Source organism: Lepisosteus platostomus, chromosome 2 (genome assembly GCF_059453375.1).
Source record: "Lepisosteus platostomus isolate fLepPlt1 chromosome 2, fLepPlt1.hap1, whole genome shotgun sequence".
Lineage (NCBI taxonomy): Eukaryota > Metazoa > Chordata > Actinopteri > Semionotiformes > Lepisosteidae > Lepisosteus > Lepisosteus platostomus.
Genome location: NC_142612.1, coordinates 543,644 through 565,944, shown reverse-complemented (window position 1 = coordinate 565,944; position 22,301 = coordinate 543,644). Strand labels below are relative to the sequence as shown.

Genomic DNA, 22,301 nt, shown 5'->3' with positions numbered 1-22,301 from the left:
ATGTGACATTCTGTGGCGATGAATCAATAGAAAATATTCGCTTAGGAATGTGTTAATGTAAAAGGTGACTGACACTAATAATCCCCCTGTGTCAGAATGCATTGTTGTGCTTTCTGTGCTGGTGTTTCCAGCTGCAGACGTGCCATGGACCTAGACATGAAAAGTGTCACAAGGTCGAGTAATGTCACATTATTGTATTACCCTACACTGCAGGAATGCGTTGCATAGAGACCAGCCTAGTGTCTCATACTTCCTTAGCTACAGTAATAATCTCCCCCCAGCATGGCTTAGTGTTATTATTGGAGACTATTCAGAGCAATAAGAAGAGCTTTATAGATATGATGATTGATGATGTACAGGCATTATTAGAGTGAGGAGGTGACCAGCTAGCCAGAGGAAGATTTAATTTGTTGATTAAGGCAATGCAATCAGGGTTAGGCACTGTCTGTTGTTGAACCTGTAGTATCCCTGGGATTGCCAACCACATGTGCAATATTGTTGAAATTCCAGTTTCTGTCAGATAGCTTGGTGGAGGCAAGATCTGGTCTGGGGATAGGAATTTTAAATTAACCACTTTTAAATTTCACCTTTGATACACCAAACCAAATAGGCATGCTGTCTGATCAGGTAAGCAGTTTTTGTGAATAGTTTTTGTGAGCTGTAATTTCTTTGGTTCAAATAACATGAATGCAAAACATATGATATGATATAAACATTATAAGTAAAGACAAAGTGTATGTATTTTAAATGTTGGATTTTGGGCCCAAAGTTCTAACACCCCATAAAGAAATCTAATTAAAATCACTGATGTCTAAATGCCAAAAGCACACAAAAACAATCTGCTTTGTTTAGGATCAAAACATTTGAGTGCCATTGATTGTGTCTTACATAAGACAGTCTGCTGACATGTATTCATGGTTAAACAGGTTTCTTTGAACTATGCGAAGCCGGTGATCTGGTTACCCACTGTTCTCAGTGACAGGAATTCTGTGCAAGCCTTAAGGCCTCCTGGCTAGAGATAGCATGACCTTTTGTAGAGTAGGGTGGAGAGCTCAGCGTGACTGCCTGTGCTTTCACTTTCTGGCTACTTCAGTGGGAGACTGTGAAGCACAGAGGAGACATTCTTGCACTTCTTTTATAACGGCTAGGAGACTACAAATGAATAACCATTTTCTCCCCTCTATTTCAGGCCTGAAGAAACAGACAGGAGGTTAAAAAATGTAAGTCTAAATGTGGTGAACATTTTTTAAGTGTTTAACTAAAGTTGTTTACATTGTACGAGCATTGAACTCTTAATGTTTAATATCCTTTTGAAATGTTTAAGAAAAAAAATAGAAATTCATGTTTTAAAATCCTATACCTGCTATTCATCTGTCACAAATTGAGTTAGATCTTCCATAAAGTGACTGTATTGGAAAAAGATCATCGCTAATGGGGCAGAGAAATTTATTTCAGCCTTTCATCTCAGCTGCTACAGCATGTAGTACCCATGACAGTGTGTGGAAATCACATGCAAAAATAAAAACATTGATCTTAATGCAGAAAACAATTGCACAAATGACATTTTTATAGTTATTAGTTATTAGCTATTCTTCTGATTATCAGCATACAACCGTACACATTATATGGGGAGGCTGCATTTTTTTAATTTGTGTGCACTGGGGTTTGTATGTGCTTTTTGCTGGTTTTTGGAAATCTATAAAGAGCTTTTCAATTCTTGCCAAAAATTGTGGTAGATATTTAGAATAGTGTAATGGGCATGCATTTACTACTATACAGCAGATGTTAAAACACAAAGTATTGATCCAACAAACGCACTGCACCTGAAATGCGTTTTGAAATGTTTTAATAGCAGAGGCTGTTAAGTTGGTTCTGACAAAAAATAGCTCTAGGGAATCTACTGTAATTTAAAGTCTTGTCTGCACATGGACAGCTATAACCTTCCTTTCTAATTCTTTATTTAAATAATTACATTAATAAGCGGAAACAACTGAAGCTCATTCCAGTCTTCATTATTGAAAGGGTTTTAGGGAAACTCTCTTGTAATACTAGAAATCTCTAGATATTTTTAAATGTGAAATTTGACTTTTTAATTTTTTTCCAGGTTTTAATCACAATATATTGGCTGGGTAGGAAAGCACAGACTGATCCTTTCTATAATGGACCTCACCTAAACTTGAAAGCTTTTGAAGGATTATTAGGAACAGCTCTATCAAAGGTAATAAGGTTATTTTTTTGGTAAAAAAAAAAGAATTGTTCCTTAATTTAAGGTCTAACTTTTGAAATAGGTGAACTGTAATAATGCAAGTAATCTATGAAGCTCGACAGCTGTGTAAAATCTTATAGTAATAGTCTTTTTTTTGTATTTAGTAGCTCCAGTTATACAATATTTTCTTTTCAATACCTTGAAACGGAAAATCTCTTGCTTGTTTTCAAACTCCCAAAAGCAGTAAAAGCAGAGGTGCTTTCAGGTTTATTTCAGGTAATTTAGCAATTTCGCCATTATTGTGGTTTTAAATAAAATATATTGTAGCGCTCTCGGCTTCACGTGGGTATGCACCCTCGCCGCTGCCGCCTCAGGTCGGCCCCCCACCGCTGGGGACTAGAACCCGGGCCTGCGGCGTCACTCAACAGGGACCCAGCCAGTTGAGCTAAAGGGAATTCTTTCGTCAGCCCTATTCAAAGGGAACGGCGGTGACATCACTGCGCTGGTAAGCCGGCTCGCACAACGTGCAGTGTCGGCCGTCTGCATTACGATTTTTTTTTCAGCAATGTTCCATTTAAATTAAATAATGAAAGGACTTGAAAGGACTTTTTCTTTTATATTTGCCTTAAATTGTTTCACAAGCCTTAAAAATTTGATTTGATGTGCATCTGAAATGACCCTGAAATTTGTAGGACGATCTGAAGGACGTGTGAAGCTGAGCTGGTTTTGATTGCAGGTGCTTGAAGAATCGGGCAGTCTGAAGCGAATCGGCAGGGACAGCGGATACGGCGAAAGCTGGTACGCGGAGAAAGGGGAGCTGCTCTTACTTCCAGCTTCTCACCAGAGAGACGACTCCCTAGACAGCTTGGACTCGGTCGGCTCGAGATCGCTGAGTAACTCTTCAGACGCAACTTTGAAAGGCAGTTGCGAGGGTACGCCGTGTACCAGTTCTATCAAAATAGAATGGTGCTGCAACTTGTTTGGTGGTGGGGGGGAAGACTGCTAGCAGACAGGCTTGGAGAAACCATTATGCCATTAAAAGAAAGTTGAAGAGAAGCTATGTTGTCTTGTGATTAGGACCTCAGCTGGAACTAGTTGATTATCTAATGTTCAATTGTTCCATTATTTAAAAATAGAGTGTGAAGAAATGAGCTATGAAAAGCAAAAAAAAAACAGACATTGCTCTGTTGATATATGGTTTTTTTTACCCTAGTGTGTGAACCAGAACTACTGTACACTGCTGTATTGTGAGTTTCAATAAATATGTACAGTACCACCCATTAATAACAAGAGCCACCACTGCAGAACTGAACTTGGGTTAGCTCAGTAATCATCAGAAATCCCACTGTATAAAATCATACAGTTGGAACACAAAGCCCTCTGGTGGTGACATTTATCACTGCTGCCATGAAAGAAGCACAACTGAAGAATTTAGACCAGGGTAGTAGAGGATGACCAGTGAAGCTGTGGAATGTGATTCACACAAACCCACAAAACCTTTTAGGTGGGAGCTGTTTGCACATTCCACAGAAATATTTTGCCCACAGTAGGATTCTGAAATCCTACTGGCCTAAATACAAGTTTTTCAATTGCCTGGTTCAATCCGAAGGATAATTTTAATTTGATGTAAACCTGGTATTTTTAACTTGAGATTGAAGTAAATAAGGTCCAGGATCTTTGATTATCCCATAACCCAACAAGTAGGCAAGGAAATCTTTTAATCAAAATATGCAACAACATATGAGTTTTTCTTTCTCTAAAACAATGATTCATTTTTGCATGTGTAAAATGACAAAATTGATCCTTGTTATTTGATCTGCAGTTTAATTTTGACTTTCAAAATTGCTGTGGGGTAAAAGCATCCAAAAGCCTATTTTAAGAGATATTGAAAATCGTTCTTGAGTGCTTTGAAAATTTATTTATAAATTTGCATTAGGCTTTATTTACCCTCCAGTACTGAGAGTGGCATTGTGTGGCCACCTTTGCAGATCTTTATCTGTGAAGGTGAGTCCTTTTCATTTTATCAGTTTATCAAAATGCCAAAGCTGACACTTGTTGGGAATACAAAATGCCTTCCATGCAAATATCATTACTGATCAAAGAACAGATTCAATCAAACATTGGCAAGGTTTTGAAGGTCTGGAAATTGTTTTCCAATTATTAGACGTGCCTTTGTTTCTGCTTCTTTGTTCAGCCTGGTGATACATTCCAGTGCATTCAGCAAGGGATTGCAAATGAACATGTTATTCCTGAGCTGGTTTTGTCACTGTTTATTAACAAGTCTGAAAACATTCCAGCCATTGCCAACAGCAGCCTGTGAACTTCTGGATGGGGACAGCGCACGACTGAGCAGTCCACTTAGTCGGGTACAGCATTTCAGCTCTGATCCTCTCCTAACAAGCTGTCTTCTCTTTCCAGGTTGTGGGAGTGACGTGGAGTTGGAATCGGCATTCAAGATGTCGGAGAACAAGGACGGTCTTCAGTACCGCCGGGTTGCAGTGGTAGAACCGAAGAGCAACGCACAGTTTAACCAGTTTCTTCCCACTAAAGACAAGCAGGCTGGATATGTCCCAGCCCCACTGAGGAAGAAGCGAGCTGAACGTCATGAAGACAACAGGAGAAGCTGGGCAAGTCCCATGTACACTGAAGAGGATGGCTCCTTTTCCAGGTAATTTGACCTGCTTTGGTAGCAGAATGTTTCTTGTTATTATAAGGAAAAACAAAATATCAGGTGAATAAGGATGCTGGTGTGTAAAAGAGTAGAACAAAGGTTGTTGGACGTCTTCTTAACATTGGTTTTATAAGGTCTACTCTGAAATTTTTTCCTGAAAAATGATGGCATCTCTTTAGTTTGTATTCTGTGGTATATCATTCACTTGGGTATCCAACCTGATTCACAGTTGGTTCTTTGGTTAAATTTAAATAAACATCCTTGATTATGCTAAACTTATCCTTTTCAGAACTACCTGTAAATTAACTTTTCATATTTTTTTCTGCAATAACTGCATCAGCTGTTACACGAGGTCTCGTCACCAAGTGATAGCATTTGGAAAAATCTTTGTTGGTTATTTCTTCAAATGCGCTTTTCCTTTCTTTTTTGCTGCCAAGCTGGTCTCATGTGTTTTAAATGGAATTAGTTTACACTCTACTGTTCTCAGTGTGTTGAATTGCTCATTGTTCTGGATGACCTCAGTGAAGAAGAGACCGGTAGGAGTAATCCCATTCCTCCAAATGGGCATCCCCTGCAAGGCCACCCTCCCGCAACACACCTACGATTGGCTTACGACTATGAGAGCGATTCTGACTCAGAGGGCGAAAGGAGGCAGCCCAATGTGCTGCTGGATGACCTGGCCAGCCGCAGGTTTCAGACGCACACACCTGCTATCCCGGCCAACTATGCTGTGCCTGTGCACAGCGCCGATTTCTGCTGCCACCTGAGTGGTTCTCTTCCCCTGGGTGCTTTGTCACCAGCACCTGGGCTGGCAGTGGGGTCAGTAAGATCTGTAACTGCAAAATAACATGAAGCTCAGAATATGCATTGCTGCGCTCAAACTTTACAGGAATAGAGGAGTTTAACCAGCTTGCTTCATTTGCTCCTTTTTCGTCTTTAAATGGGGACTGTTGACCTGCTGTTGTTGACCTGGAATGTTATGCATTGTTTATGCTGCAAACTCTGCACTGCGCTGTAAAATAACTGCCCTTTGGAGCGTCTGTGTTTTTGAATTTGCACTAACCTTGCTGGCAGTGTTATGTTGAACCTGATTTTCTTTGCGTGAAAGCATGGTGCTCGCCCTGGTTTGTGTACAGTATTTGCACAGTCGCCCATAGGGCTCATGTGATTGGCTCTTTTTGAGCAGTAGCACGCAGCAGCGTGGGGGTGTCAAGGTGGACAGTAGCCCTTCAGCTCCAGAGCAGGTCCTCATAAGTGACCTTTGCCAAAATTCGGAAGAGGAAGAGGAAGAAGGCACAGCGGACCCACAGAAGGATGACCTCTATGCACGCAAGGTTGGCTTGGTGCTGCAACCCTCGGCAATTGTGGCTTATGACACATTTCTGCCAAAGTACTGGACTCCAGAAGAAGACCTGCATGTGCACAAGATCAAGCTCGGATCTCAGCGCAGACCATGGTATAGGAAGATCCAGGGTTTCAGGTTTGTTTGGGTTTCACAGCATTTAAGATCCAGTTACGTGGATTTCATTGCTTTCTACCAGGTTTAAAACATGCACTTAAGATCATGCCTACAGTAAGTTTAATTAAAAAAACATATTACTCAAATTGTAATATAATTTAAAAACCCAGTTTCCTTTAATTCTCCTCTTTGGTGTTTCTCAGTAGTGGATTGTTCAATTGTCTTGGACATTTTTAATTCCTTTTTAAATTAATTTCTGTTTTAGTCAGTACATCTTTACCTTTTCCCTCTGATGTCTGTTCTGTACTTTGATGTCTTTCCTGTTGGGTCTTTCTGTGTCTTTGCTGTAGCCAGAAGAAGTCTGGTTCATCTTCAGAGGATTCTGACTGTGAAGGCAATCCCGTCTTTGTTCCCTCATCTGCTAGGGATGAACAGCCACCCCAGTCTGTGTCTCATAAACACCTCAGTCACCTGGACAAGCCAAGGGCTGCTGAAAGCATGTCTGATTGCTGTTGTTCCAGAGTGCAGCAAAGGTTCATACCACTGCAAGATGAAGTCTTCATATTAACTTCCCCTTAAACATATAAGGGGATATTTAAAAGCATAACCTGAAATAATCTTTAAATTTAGAAATTAAAATCCAGGATCTTATTTCATTGTATTTGTACATTGGACTTTTTTAAAAGGCTCAATACAGAATCAATGGGCCCAGAAACATATCCTGTCATTTAGTATGAATTTCTTTGAAATTCCTTGAAGAAAAAGGGAATGTGCACACTATTTTAATCAAATGTTATTTTATACTGACTCTTTTAAGTCAGTTTTTCTTCTCTTACATGTTATGATAATACTTTTTTTCTCTTAAATGAAGGGAGATCTGTGGTCATCCCTGTCCATTAATATATTTTATTTTTTACCTTATTTAAGTATAGCAAAGTAAATAATTTTTATAAGGCTGGTTTTAACCTGGTATAGGAATAAACTAAAGGCTACTTCTTCCCTTTTCACACTTTGGTACTCCCACTTTTGTTCTACTGGGGTTTTCTGGTGCTAAATAAGTTTTCTTTCTGCTCTCTCCTGTTGCTGAACTCCAGTCTTTCCATGCAGCCACAAACTCTAAAAGGTGCAACTGAACATTCACAATTCATGAAGCCTTGTGCCAGCGTGCCCAGACTTGACCCCACGACTGGTCCTAGAGTCGTAAAGTGTGAGAGGAACTCATTTCTTAGCCCTTTGCAGCAACAAGACTCGGGCGACATATCGGAAAAGTTTCTTCCTGATCTGGAAAACGATGACATGTTTGCCCGTCGGACTGGGTCTTTCCAGAGCCTTGTGAACCTCCAGTGCAAGAGTCCAGAAGCCCGGGAAGACCGTATCCCAGACTCAGAGCGTGAAAGCAGTATTGTCACTCAGACGCGGCGAGAAGAGTCGGCGACCCCAGATGTAAAGAAAGATGATCTGGTTTTCCGTAAAGTGAGGCTCGGCTCTCTGAAAATGGGACTCTCCCTTTCTGGAGCTCCTGATGTCTACCATGCTATTCCTGTACCGGAGCCCTGGGCTCTGCCACCGAGCCTCCGGTCCCGACTTCTATGCCAGCCCAGGACACCCATTCCCGAAGAGGAGGGGGAAGAGGGCGAAGAGGTGGAGGGTAAACTCTGTGCTTCACACCCAAAAGTAGATGACATGTTGGTGCGAAAGCTGGGGGGAGTTCAGCCTCACACTTCTGTGCCTGTGACTATCCCAGTTCCCACTACCTGCAGTGAAGAGGACCTGCAGAAATGGAAGGCAATTCAGGAAGCCAGCAGACAGAGACACAAGAAGAAGCTGATGGTGAAGAGGTTAGGCCTTTGAGCTCTACGGAATGTTTTCCAGCTTCAACATTTCTTCTTCTGCTGCTGATTAATGGAATATGGTGTGGATGCACAATCTAACAAAGCATGTTGGTTTTGACTTTGGCAGTTTAGGTGCTGTGAACGATTGCTCCTGTGTTTGTAGGCATTTTGTGATGGTCCCTTTGTTTAATACAAAAGCAAAACCCTACAGCTGGTCCTAGAGTCGTAAAGTGTGAGAGGAACTCATTTCTTAGCCGTCTGCACCACCAAGACTCGGAGGATGTATTGGAAAAGGTTTTTTTCCTGATCTGGCAGGAAAAAAAATAGTGGTGTTTGTTTTTTTTGTTTTTTTTGGACTCCAAAGATATTTCCACCTTTCATATCTGTAAAGAGTTGCCAAAAGCATTCTCAAAGCAAAGTGGTTGTACATTAAATGTAGTTTAAAAATTAAACCTATGTTTAACAAGATAATGTGAGTGGTATTATGTTAAGAAAAAGAGGAGAAAGTAGAACAGTTTATTTCCAGAATATATAATTGCAGTTGTTCTATTTCAGACCTTTGGTGCCATATATGATGTAAACATCAACTAGCTTACATAATTATTGATAAGTAATTTATTTATGAACAAAATAAACATTAGCATTTATTTTCTTAGGTGTCCTTATTATTTTTGTGTCCTTAATTTATTAGAAGAAACCTAAAAATATTCTTAAGAAATGTGTGGGTTAGACTGGTGCCATGTTTTAATAACTGCAGTCCCTCTGGCTGCATTTTGAGTGTTCTAATTATCTTTCCTCGGTTAGATCTCAAATATGCTTAAGACACTTTAGAAAACAAAATTAATGTCTAACATTTTATGGATGAGAGACTATAAAATAACATTTGATTGCATGTGACTATTTGGAATTATTCCAGTTGTAAGTACGAATGACATTCATCGCACTTGTCTGTTTTAATCCCAAAGTTTGCATTCTATCGTAGTAAAGGAACTGCAGCCTTTTTAAAAATGATATTTTCATTAACTTTTTTGTCATTCCTTATCAGAGAAAATATTTGGTCATCAAAATTCTTTGTATTCTCTGTATTTTGAAGTCATATTTTGCTTGTCTTTCAGTAGAGTATTGTACTCCTCAATAAATCTGCCTGAAGGTTTTCTGGCATGTCTGTTAACATGTAAATGCTATCTCTCAAAGGTGTTCCCAAACTAAGGTTCAGGTCTTAATCTGATTGACTTTGGAAAGTATGAGCCAGTGGGTAAGAGGAGGAAGTCTGTTTCAAACCGAACTGATTCCAATTATAATAAGATATGCATTTTCATGGAGAACAAGTTGGGCTATGCGAAAAGGCAAATTCCTAATACAAGAAATTGTATGTGGCCAGGAAAAAGGATCTTATCTGTACACAAGGTGCAGGTGCTTCTCTCCAGTTGCTGCTGTGGATGCCATATTCAATTGGTCATTTCCCTGCGGTCTCCAGTCCTTAAATTGAGAACTAACTTTCACTTACACTTACCAAGTAAAATAACAGAATAAAGTATGCTATACAGGATACTATATCAAATAAAAGAATTGATATTGAATAAAAGGATTGATTACTGTGGGTCACTTTACCTTTTATGCTGCCCCTGTAGTTGATACTTTGACCAGCAGGTGTCACCCGTAGTCAATTCCTGAGTGGGATGCATCACCTCCACACCTTGACCTCCAATCCCTAGCATCTGGCAGTGGAAAGTTCTTCTTCGTGTGAATATGCTGCACAAGCTCATGAGGAGTCACCTGCAGAGTTTTCTCTCATTTCCCTGGGACAAGCTCAGACAATGGAGTAAATGCAGGCTCCAAGGCTGCCAGCTTGCCAGAGTTCGTGCTGCATTTGGAAGACTTAAAATTGTATGAAGGCAAAGTTGTTTTGTGAGGACTGACATTTTGTTTAATCATTTGCTGAAACTGGACAGGTTAGGGTTCATTTGTATTTTTTAAACGCATCCTTGCCTGTGTGTTTCATTACAAGATCTCTGTTCTTGACCCTTTTCTTTATAGAAACCGGTATTTCAAATTACTACAAGGTCATAAGAAAACCAATTCTTTCCTCAGCACATCAACATCTGCCACTGTGAGCTCATAAACTCAATAGTTAAACTTCATTAAGGATCAATTTTCATTAGCAAAGATTTTATTTTTCCCCAAATTTGTTTAGCATGATAAATTCGTGGAAGGGAAAAAATTTAAAAGAGCTTGGAGTTGTCTATAGTGTGGAGAGTTATCTGAAATGTGGCTTCATATTAAATTAAATTATGTGCATTAAAGCAACTATTACAGGGGTCTCTACCCCTAGTCCTAGAGATCCCCAGATTCCAAAGATAAATGACCAGTTTGTAAAGACTTTCACTTTTTCACACAGTTTCACTGTGTCCAATTAAACAGGCCATTTGTTAAAACATATTTAGATATCATACCCTTTTTTTAGTTTTCAGGGACCAAAGTTTTGTTAATTGTTAATTGAACAGATCACATGATCAATTCAAGTTGATTAATAGCCTCCTTCTTTAGTCTTTAGAAGCAGGTGACATGTAAGCCTGACTTGACTGGTGATATCTGTCTCTAGAGTTGGAGCCTATGCTCTGTCATTTCTTTTCTTAATGACATGAGTTCAATTTGAGGAAATGATGCTTCCAGAAAAGTAAATACTGTATTTATTCGCTTTTATTTAATAATCCTGTTGTTAAAAAATATATACAAGTCTTGCCATGTGTAAATGTTGCTTGTTTGGCTTGGTGGTTTTATCTAGTATTTAAAACTATTGAAAACTTGAATGATTAACCTTTAAAATGAAACTGTCATGCTGCGCCATTAACAGGAATGCAGGGAAGACGAGGTCATTTAATTCCTTATTAAATCTTCCTTAATTAACATGTGGATAGCATAAATTATAGGTATCTCTACTTGGGAGAGTCACATGGTTGTTTGTGGTTCTCTTTGGTTCCTTAGACTGCTGGAGAAACACTCGGGTGGAGATGGGTGAGTTTGTGCACAGAAAAGGATTCAGCCTGTTTCCCTCTTTGCAGCATGATGCCCCTTAATGGCTTCCTGCGTGTCAGGGTGTCCTGCAGTGTTGCCAGTTGCTTTTTGTTACACAGCAGCGAGCTCCTTGGTTCTGTAGCTTTGCTTCCCAGACTAGGGGTTCACATTTCCCACAATAGGAAAGAAAGCAGATACATGAAATATATAACAAATCTAATCACTAACATTACTGAAATGGAAGAGGGAAATATGCAGTAGGATGAAACTTAATTTCAAGAAGCAGTTTAGCTCCACTCTTTAGGAGAGCTACCTGGTGATCACAGGTACTGTATGTTCAGGGAGGATCACATTAACCCTGACACTGGCTTAAAGCAAGTTTGCCTGCAGACATTTATTTGTCATTTTTTTGTGTGGCTGATGGGTTGGCTGAGCATTTTGCAAAGATTGTGAATTCTGCTGTAGCTTATTGATATCCAGTGTTTTCTGCCATCTAACTATGCCTATTAATACATCGGCTTGTCTAGAAGTTGTCGAAAGTCAGCGTTTTTTTTAAATGAGCTTTCTTCTTCTAGAGCAGCAAGTTAAATATACTCTTTATCACAGTAAAACTGATTCTAAAAATGTTCTTTATTTTTAAAGATCATTGCATTAATTTCCTGTGTAGCAGAGTGCTGAAAGTTTGAGATGCAAGATTATTGAGGAAGAACGGCACCTAAGCAGCATGCTTCACAATTTACTTTGAGCTCCTTGCAAGTTGAAATTGCAGTTTGAGTATTCAATTTCAACACTAGGTGGCCTTCTAGTGACAGTCCAAAACATTGCTTGTGACTGTAGGGATCATGGAGTAACAGTATTCTGAATTTATATTCATAATTCTCTTCCCTCAGACTTTTTTTTACAGAAATTACAGACATTTATTTGACCCTTTCTACCTCCAAATTTTTTCTTTGCTTATCAAATTTTCACTTTTCCGGCATACATGGGTAAAATAAATAATAAACCATGTGTATAACCCAAGTGATGGGAAAGTGCCTGCTTCTCTCTGACTGAGATTTTCACACATGTATATCCCTTGCAGGAGCAAGTCCATGAACGATGTAACCCAGGACACAGAAATAACCCGCCAGATTCGCTTTGAGGGGTTACAGAAGTTAAGAACTCAGATAAAAGAAAGCGACAATAAGTGGCAGGATGTGAGTATGATTTGCTGGCAGGTCTGCTTTGGCTCACCTGATGTACAAGGCAGCAATGAGGGCCACGAATTACAATGCATATTGTCCATCTTGCAAGCTAGTCAATAGCTATGTGTAGTCTTATCTAAATAAAAGATTGCAATGTTTATTTGCTGTTATAATTCCTTTCTGAAAATGGTTTGGCTATTCTTATTTTCAATATAGAATCCTAAAACAAGTGCATGTCACTGATCAGTCTTACGCTGGTGTGATGATTGTGCTACCATTCAGTGAAAGACATCTCCTGTCTCAGCCACACACTGGGTGTGAAGGCAGTGCCAAATATAAATGAGAAATCTGTTTTTACCATCTACCTGCCTGTGTGCCTTAAGGAGGCACGATCAACATTTCTTTTTAGAATAATACTCTACATTGGGTAAAGAAATATGCTGCTACTAATACTTTTTAAAACTAATAAAGTTTAAAACAAAAAGTTTAATCATGCTGATATTCCTAATGTGCTACATATGGTTTTAGCATTATTCTTTCATTTTTGAAATTATGAATCCATCTTAACCAAGCATTTAGGTCAAGCTCAGCAGCCTGATACACATGGGACAGGAAATGGGTGGAACAGTGTGTTACTTTGAACGGAATTAGGACACCAGCAAATCTAGTCCTTTTTTTACTGCAATAGTACTGGCCAGTGCCTTTTCCGTTCCTCCTTCCAATAGCATAGAAATATTCTATGATTTGATACAATGGGTATTGGAGGTTTTATGACATTTATCTTTAGGATCTTGCTAAGTGGAAAAGCCGTCGCAAGAGCTTTAATAATGACCTTGTGAAGAAGATGGCAGAAAGAGAAGAAATTGAACTGCTGACCAGCACTGATACAGAGAGGAAAACCAAGACCTTTCGAGAAATGCAAGAGGAAAGGTAAACCATAGAGGACAGACAGATCTTTAGGTTGTTTCTCTAGACAGTTACTAGTATTTCTGGATTTTTTTTAGTATTGTAAAAATAACATTGACCTGACGATTTTGCTTGGCTTCAGTATATTGTAGACTTAAAGCAGGGAAAACCATTTTTTAAATGGCATTTTTATTATTTAAAAAGGGGTCTGTCTTTTTCTTTCATCTCTTATGTACTGTATATAAAAAATATGAGTGATGGTCTTATGTCTCGACAGAAGACCAATTATACATAATTATACAGAATCCTGGCAATATTGCATCCCCTTTTCATGTACCAGTTAGAGAATGTAAATGTTTGCACAGCTGATGAGCAGTATAGTGATAATTTTTCAGCTAACTTATACCTTTACAGATAGCAATTTTTCTTGGGTTTTTTTTTAGTGTGAGGTCTTGTTACAATCTTGTTTTAAAATTCTTTAAAAACATTCAGACTGTTTTTCACGCATTTGCTTGCTTTTCATTTAGAATATCCTTTTCAGGCTAATTTTTATTTTATTGTTTAGGACCATTAAGGTTATCTAGTTCTTAGCTTTTCATGCCAATATATAGAAATAGTTCAATAAGTCATTCAGTGGTGAGTATTGGCTTCATTTATTTTTGTCTTAATAGCACTGTAACTTTAGGTATTTAGTTTAAATGTTTTCCTCCTGTTTGTGTGAAAGTGTAACCTAATAGCTGAATGCTTCCAGAGACTACTCCTGGCTCCTCCTCTCCCCCACATGCATTTAAAAGCATGTCGCTTTTTCCACAGGGAGAACAGAGGGCTGAGAACCCTCAGCACAACAACAGCTGAGAGCATGTCCCTTCACTCATCCAATGAAGACGTGTTCACTGAGCAAAAGCCCACTTCCAGAGCCCTGTCCGAGAGAAGCTATACTGTGGAAGTGGACAATCCTTACACAGCCCAGACCAGAGTGGCTCCCCCTTCCACCCCTTCTCGGAGAGCACAGAAGGAGCACACAGAATCGTCCACTCCCAGAGTAGCACCAATGCCCACTTGCACACCTGTGTCCACAGCTGCCTCTTCCTCCTTCAGAACAGCCACAAGCCCCACAAGTAAGACAGAGGCAACCACCACTAGCACAGCCAGCAGAGCAACAGAATCCAGGCTCCTGTTTGAGAAATCATCGGAAGAAAAGAGCTCTGTTCCTTTGTATACACACAATTCTATGGACACAAAGCCAGGGGTGGCTCGGGTTTCAGCTTCTCTCCCTAGAAGCTACCAGAGATCTGATAGTTTACGGCTGTCCTCTGTAGTCGCACCACGACCTTTTGGAACTCAGTCAAACAAAATTGCATCCCTTTCCAGAGCTTTTACAGTGAGTAACCTCTTTCTTAAATTTTGACAATTTTAACAGTTTGTCTTCTGCTTTAACAGCTCTTGTGTTTAAAAACAAAGCGAACAATTACTTTTTTTCTGTGCTTTGTGTATGCGTTTAATGTTACCTGCTACTGCATGATCTGTTTACAGTGTTTATAAATAATAGAATAGCCTAATGTTATACCACTTCATATCCAGATCCTGAAATTTCAAAATGCTTCTGTTTTTTATGTTTATATATAAAACATGACTTTTCTGTGTTATCAGGAAAGGAAAGAAATCTTATTAATCTATGTTTAATTGTGGCCAAAAATCTTTGAAATGTTGAACCTTTTGTCATAAATTAGTAATTTGGTGACTGTTTTGGTAAGGCTGTGTACTTGTTGAGTATCCTTTCAGGAAGAAGAAACTTATTTTTAATTTCATATTTTTAATTTTCTTGTCTCCAAATTACATTCCTAATTTTTTTTTTGTTTCAGATGGATGATGCACACAATCGCTACAACGGAGAGAGAGAGCGCTCCCAAAAGACCAGCACCCCTAGCCGATACAGCCAGTTCATGACGGAGGATGATGCTCAATCCCAGTCCAGCTCTGTCCTGAGCAGCAATGAAGAGGAGGAACAGGAAGAGGAGATGGACCCTTCTCCTCCAGCACAGAACACAAGCAGCACTCTTGGTGACTTGAGGACTGACGCTCCCTTCAGCTCTGAAGCGGTGCCACCAGCCACAAAGAGAACGGCAGCAAAGCCACCAGAGGCCAGGGTGGCTCCACAGGTGGGTGTGAGTGAGAAAGACGGCTTCTTGTGTTTTAGTCTGTCTGTTTTTTGACCACAAAATCAAATGTCCAGTACAACATTTTACATCCTTCTTCAGAAAGACATTTTGCTATGGCTGCTTGTTCTAACATACCTGCAGTTTGTTTTATCCTCTTTAATTGTTTATAATGTTCTGTACTGTCTTTGTTATTGTACAAATTGTGAATCTGCATACAAAGTGTTAGGTAATTAGAAAATGAGAAAGTTTGTGTGATTGTTTGCTCCAAAAACAGCCATTATTGTAGCAAAAATCATTCATGAGAGGCATGATTTTGATTTTTAAAGGAAACTTCCGATTAAATTTCCAGAGCACATTTTGTTTGAGGAAGCAGCTAAATATTGCAAGGTTGCAGATGAGTCAGGATAGGCTGTATTTTCTGTCATATTTGTATAGACTTTTGGCTGCATCTTACGCATCTACTTAATAGTGTTATAAAACTAACACCAGGCATTGCAAATTTGTCAGATAAAACACAGCTTCCTGTCTCCTAGTCTCAACACATTTAAGTCCAAACTGAAGTTATAGTGTGGTTGTTTTGTTCAAATACCTCGCAGACATTAGTTGTGTTTTTACCAAAGAAATTATTTTAATCTTTTAGAAATTATTCTTAAGAATTCTAAATTGATACAATTTAATTAATGTAGAAAAGAGATGTGTATTGTTTGCATTGAATACATGTTTTTTAAAGCAAGTTATGAGGAATGCAATACTTGCATAATAACACTGCTGAAATTTGTAGTCATAATTGTTTAACAGACAATTTTGCAGACTTGAAGACCTACTAAGAGCACCTGGACATTGTAAAGAATGATTATTTTTTTAAGATGCATGCTGGTCCAGAACCACTTAAATGAGGGATCGTCTTACCCCCAGGAAAGGCGAGACATGAGATCCTAGGTGTCATGTTCTGTTTTTCAGGAGCAGTATAGCGACATGAGAATCATCCTGAACCAGAAACCAAACAGCAATCGAGACTTTGGGTTCACAACTACCTGGGACTCCACTGCTGCCATTGTGAAGTCCATAGAACACGGTAGGTCACGTTTTGTATCAACGGGATGTAGACTGTATTCTGCATCGTTTTTCTGCCATCAAGTTTGTTTTTCTTTGTAGAAAAAAAGGCAAAATAAAAAAAAGTCAAACACAAAACATGTTATGATGACATTTATGTAAGAAATTAGATGAATGTTCACTCTTTGTGAAGTACACTGAAGTTTTAACTGTTTTGTCTGTTTTGTTAGAAGATCCTATATATATTGTGGGTGTTTGTCCAGGTACATTCAGTGGCATGTAGGGAGGAAATCAAAACTACTCTTCTATGTGCATGTTATTTAACTCCTCATTCCAAGGTTGGGGTGTTGAATGAAGAGTAGTGGAGAATACTTCCTCCATACTCTATGCTTTTGCATAATTTTTTCTGCTGTTTTGCAAATATAGCCAAAGAATGCTATTTCCTTATTAAGTACAGAATCCTGCGTCCGCTTTCAGTTAATCTTTTAAGATTAAAGATAACCTTTACTTTTTTCAAAAGCAATTGCAATCATTTGCTTCAGGAATATACTCCTATTTAATGTCCCTATTTTAGAGGACTCTGGTGAAGGGTTCTGTAGTTTCAGGATTATATATCGCACTGTGAGTTCAAGGCACTGGTTGTGCTAGTTTCAGGAGACAGCCATGAATGATTTATCAAGGTGTGGGACAAAGGTTCTCCTTACACTCCAGCTGCCACATCATTCAGATCTGAACATAAAACTCCCCAGAAAAACTAGGGATTGGCTTGTCAACTTGTACTTCAATATGGTAATCAATTAGTAAGTATACCTAAAATGTGGGTTTTCTTTATATATAAATATGTTTGTTATTAAAACATGCATGGTAAATGTTTTCACTGTCTCCGGTGTTGATTTCATTATTCTGGGATATGTCCAGGTTTCTGAATTAGTATACTGGAGGGACCAATTACTCTTTTAATCTGTGAATGACCTTTTTAGCACACAGAATTTGAAATCAGCAGCTGAAAAAGCAATTGGCCTTGTACATGTGTACAGTGGGATTTCATTTTTTAAATTCAAAGACGGTGAATTTGTGGATTCCCTGCTTGGTGATGAGCCATGTTTTTTTCATTCCATTAGTCACAGTGCAAGACACGAGAAAAATGCAAATGTTGTGCCACTTTGTTATGATGAAGCATTATATACACTATACTGCTCATCAGGTTGAAGCTGGCCTTGAACTATGGTTACGATCTCCTACCCGTAGGTAGCCCAGCTGAACTATGCCAGCTGCAGGTGAATGATGAGATCCTCACAGTTAATGGCCTGAAGGTCTCCGAGATGGACTACACGCAGTGGAAGGAAAGTATGGATAAAGCTCATCAGAATGGAAACCTTGTGATGGACATACGCAGATATGGCAAGAATAGTAAGTTTGGTTATAAGTACTTGGTACTTGTGATGCTCCGTCATGTTTCATGTAAATGTTTGAAAAACTGCACACACAAAAAAAGCAATCAACAAGAAATCCAGTTGCAAACGGGCAGATTTCTAGCAGCTCTGTGATGAAATGGGGCTAAGGGATGCCGAAGTTATTGTGCAGTGTGATGGATTTCATTTCTCATGATGTACTTCAGTAAGGCAGTATCTTGAAATCACTGCATCCAAAATGTTTTCCCTTTGAGAAAAGGAGGATGACTCAAAGACAATTCAGTGCAAATCTGAAAAATCTAAATAAATTAATTGATCTCATGAGGAAGAGGATTTGGTAGCCTGTGATGAATCCAATCTTTCTTAAAGACAGGTGGCTTGTGAACTTGATGTTAGAAAATAATACAGACCCATTAGGAGTGCTTTTTCAGTTTACTGTAGATATTATAGCACTCTGTCAAAGTGGTACAAGACTACTGTAGGGTGTATTGTTAGCACCTTATGAGAGCTGCAAGAGGTTTTTGCTTTTCTTTCTGTCATAAGAATATCATGCTCACAAATGATAGTAGATCATTTGGCCCAATTAGCCGGTTTTGTTCTTTATAGCTAGTTTATCAGAATAAGCAGAGTTGTGATTTTAATTCAGTTGTGGCCTTTGTTCTTCTGTCTTGAAACCAATTTACAAAGTATTCGTGTGAAAAGAGCACCTTGTCAATGCTGTCTAAATCTCTAGTGTAACACCCAGTGGTGGCTGTTGAAAAGGTATAGTGTTAAGTATAATGGATGGGAGCTTGGGAGGTCTACATATCTTCAAAAGTGGCCCGGTCCTTTTTTTATTCACTTGGAATGGTAGTCTTCTAGCTACTGTTTGACTATTTTATTTTAATGGTCAGTGATGCTTGCCCTCAGAAACAAATAAAAAGGAGAGAGGAAAGACTGTGTCATTGTAACATCCTCATGTGAGCCCTTGGAAAATACATTTCAGCCTAGCCTCAGATCCACAGCTGGTCAATAGCCTGAAAAAAAGATAAAAAACTTTAAACGCTGTCATTAGAAAGGTAACTCAGACCTCTGCAGCTTAGGGAAACCATACATTTAATGTGCAATGTTCTTGTATTTCAGGTGGACTAGGAGGAAGTAATGCTCTTTTGTCATCAGTATTGAGTGGCAATTTTGTTTTATTTTAAGCTTTCTGGTCTGCAGACCACTTGATGTATCCAAGTTGATCACTGGTGATCATTAAAAAAAATGTTTGCAATATAATATTATACAAAGGCATACTATGCTTCCATGTTCTCGTGGCAGTTTTTTTGTGTGTGCAGTTTAGCTTCCTGCCTGTTCACCTTCAGTGGGGGTTGATGCTTGCAGGTGCTTAACTTACTAGGTGTTAACCTAACTTAGTGAGTACTTATGGTTAAAGAAATGGTTCTTTACCAGCAAGGTTATGGATACATCAGTCGTGGAACACTTAAAACATATTATACCCATCCCTTCATGAAATTTTAAAACACACCTTTTGTTTCAGCCTAAGTGAATTATTTTCACCAGGTTGCATATAGAAATGGGTTGGTAAAATATTGTAACTCCAACCCAAAAACCTAGAAAAACATGGCATTGCTGCATACATTTGAGTATCTGTAATCTTGTTTGTGAAAATGGGTTTCTTAAGCTTTGACTAAATGTAGACTATGCATGTCTGGGGAAGGTGGTCTGTCCATTATGCCCTCTCTTTTGGTATTGTTTTGTCTGCCTTTCACCTATGCTTGTTGTCATTATTATTTTGATTTGTGAACTTGATATTTTCATAAACTCATGATTTTATGCCATCATACACCATTCAGACTGGGGCAGAGACCTACCTTCCCTACCATTTAAAAGCCATAAAACCATCAATCTGACCAGTATGGATGAAACACTTATAGGTTCCCCTGAAAAGTACAGCAACACCAGCAGAGATCTTACTTCACGCGAGTCCCCGGGGGAGACCAGGAAACCAGATTTTATGAGTGAGCCTGTTAATGTAAGTTCGCTGGCTATAAAAGCTTCTTTGGCAAAAAGTTAAATCCAGTTTTTTAATGTTTTTTTCTTTGTGGTTTTTGGTTGACATTCAATATTTGAACAACAGCTTTTTAGTGCCGTTATTTGGCTTGGTAATGAAAGATTGTGATGTAAAATGTAATTCTTAGCGATAATACACTTGCTGACATGAATGAATAGAATTATTTTATACGTCACTCAGTCATGTAAATGTTTAAAAATGGGTAACAGTTTGACGATACGTAAATTATTTATGGCAGGAAAATGTTTTAAGACCCTTCACAAAGCAAGAGCTCATAAAGATTTAGATACTCTTAGTATTGGAGTGAAGATTTGTTTGACCGGGGCAGCACAGATTCCTTTGACAGCAGTTGTGGCAGCTGCCTTGCCTTTCTTGGATCCTGGATTTGATTCTGGCCTGCGCAGTTTGCGTGTTCACTCCCATGACCACATGGGCTTTTGCCAGGTGCTCCAGTTTCTTCCCACAGTCCAAAGAAATGCTGTCTAGGTTAATTGACATCTCTTAAATGTTCTGTGTGTGATTTGTGATTGAGGATATCTTTAATAGTCAGCTTTTCTCTGCATCTCCCTTATTTGTGTTTTATTCACCGGGTGTTGCTTTTCCAGGATGCAGCAACTAAGGAAGTGAATGGAGGTTTCCGTGGGGAGGCGGTCACAATGAGACATAAAGGTACTGAGCAAAGAGCTGAAAGCCAGCTGGTGTTCTCCTGCCTGAACTAACGTGAATGAGAAATGGAAGAATTTGTCCTTTAGCTACATGCGACAATAATATTGTTTGCCTGGGTTTGGCTGTGCCTGTTGTTTGTTGCCTGTGACAGGTGGTATGACATAAAAATCTATGTATTAAAGCATATTGAACTATTTCAGTTTCCTAAATTGTTTGAAACCATAAACTGTGTACCTTAACTTTTACTGAGTTCACATTAAGGATTGGGATTTATCCTTGTGTACCTTATTTTTTATTTCTTATGTAGAATCTGAGCCAATTTCTTTGAAAAACTTAAAAAGGAGATCAGAGTTTTTTGAACAAGGTAAAAATACAAAGATCGATTGTGTTTTGGTGCTGTCAAATTTTCAGATCATCTTCGCATTGAAAATGTGGTGCTGGGTTATAGGCCTCTTCATCCTTGTAATCAATTCATGTAACAAAGCAACATAATTCATCTGCTCTTTCTTCAGGCTCGTCAGGGTTTGCATTCAGTTCATTGGTCTACCTTTGTGGTAATGGGGCCTTGCTTGTTGTGTTAACCTTTATCTGTGAGAGTGATATGCTGTTCTCAGTAGTCGTTTATTGATTTGGGGAAACATGAAGCCAATATTTTTGTTATTTAAAATTCTAACCTCAGTATTCCTTATAAATATAGACTTTCATTGCCACTTCTGTTTGGACTCTAGTATTTTGTAAATCCTGCACCATGGAGTCCAACATGTATTTATTATACAGAACAGAATTTCTAATTTCTCTATAACAGCATGTCATATGCCATACCAACATATAAAGAATGCCATTGTCATGAGTTGGATTTCTTCCTTGCTTTCAAATTTGTTTTTGTTTTGGCTTCTTCCTTTTTTGAAACATGGTGACAAGGTAGTTTTCCCCTTTAAGCAGTATGAACATGGTATAAGCACTATAACACTCTGCTTCCAGACTTAATGCAGCTCTGACCTTTTCATCTTCATCTTATTACGTTAAAAATCAGTTTCATAATTAGATACAGATTTTCATTTTCATTTTTAAATAAGTGAAAATGTGATTTTTTAATTTACAAAAAAAAACAATTTAAATGTAGAGCATTTTGCATTTAATTGCTCTTTTTTCTTTTGAAGTAAAAGGATTCACCTTTATTAACACAATCAATCAAGTGCAGGACATCTCACTTAAACCACTACCTGACGTATTGGCTTTATCATGTGCATAAGATAGAATAAAAGCAACTAAATTGAATTCTAATTACAACTTCAACATGTTTTAAGGATGTGTGCTCCATATGTGCAGATATATTCATGTTCATGCTGATGTTCAGGTGAGCTTCAGGTTTTTGTGCTACGTACTATATGTTGGTATGGTGTACAGTGCATTTAAGTACCACTCTTACATTCTGCATGTTACAGTATGTTGGGAATGCCCTAAATTTACATTTTGCTAACTAATATTAAATGCTTGGGCAAGTGTGAGTATGCCATTTTCCTCTTTTAAAAATGAAATGATTTTCTTGTCAGACAATAGCAATATTCTGATAATTGCTAATGCTCTAAACTGATTTATATGAAGTCATATGAAGCGTATGTATCCCTTTTGTTCACTATTTATATACTAGATTTATTATACTTGTTTTCTGTGCGTAT

The 22,301-nt window shown here is 38.5% G+C and overlaps 1 protein-coding gene across 19 annotated transcripts in view; it reads left to right on the top strand.

The window, feature by feature from the left end:
* Positions 1–22,301, top strand: part of lmo7a (LIM domain 7a) — a 72,418-nt gene that overhangs the window by 37,625 nt on the left and 12,492 nt on the right. For 10 of the 19 annotated variants that reach the window (XM_088644445.1, XM_088644435.1, XM_088644440.1 and 7 more), the window contains 18 exons: positions 1,190–1,220; positions 2,105–2,218; positions 2,943–3,138; positions 4,625–4,874; positions 5,400–5,696; positions 6,064–6,357; positions 6,687–6,869; positions 7,431–8,174; positions 11,154–11,183; positions 12,265–12,379; positions 13,155–13,297; positions 14,087–14,654; positions 15,136–15,432; positions 16,393–16,511; positions 17,738–17,895; positions 19,739–19,917; positions 20,562–20,625; positions 20,930–20,986. In XM_088644445.1, the coding sequence (XP_088500571.1) occupies positions 1,190–1,220; positions 2,105–2,218; positions 2,943–3,138; positions 4,625–4,874; positions 5,400–5,696; positions 6,064–6,357; positions 6,687–6,869; positions 7,431–8,174; positions 11,154–11,183; positions 12,265–12,379; positions 13,155–13,297; positions 14,087–14,654; positions 15,136–15,432; positions 16,393–16,511; positions 17,738–17,895; positions 19,739–19,917; positions 20,562–20,625; positions 20,930–20,986 (3,839 nt within the window). Of the gene's footprint in view, positions 1–1,189; positions 1,221–2,104; positions 2,219–2,942; positions 3,139–4,624; positions 4,875–5,399; positions 5,697–6,063; positions 6,362–6,686; positions 6,870–7,430; positions 8,175–11,153; positions 11,184–12,264; positions 12,380–13,154; positions 13,298–14,086; positions 14,655–15,135; positions 15,433–16,392; positions 16,512–17,737; positions 17,896–19,738; positions 19,918–20,561; positions 20,626–20,929; positions 20,987–21,134; positions 21,177–22,301 lie in introns of all 19 variants that reach the window. The other 9 variants (XM_088644444.1, XM_088644438.1, XM_088644437.1 and 6 more) reach the window with 9 other exon arrangements.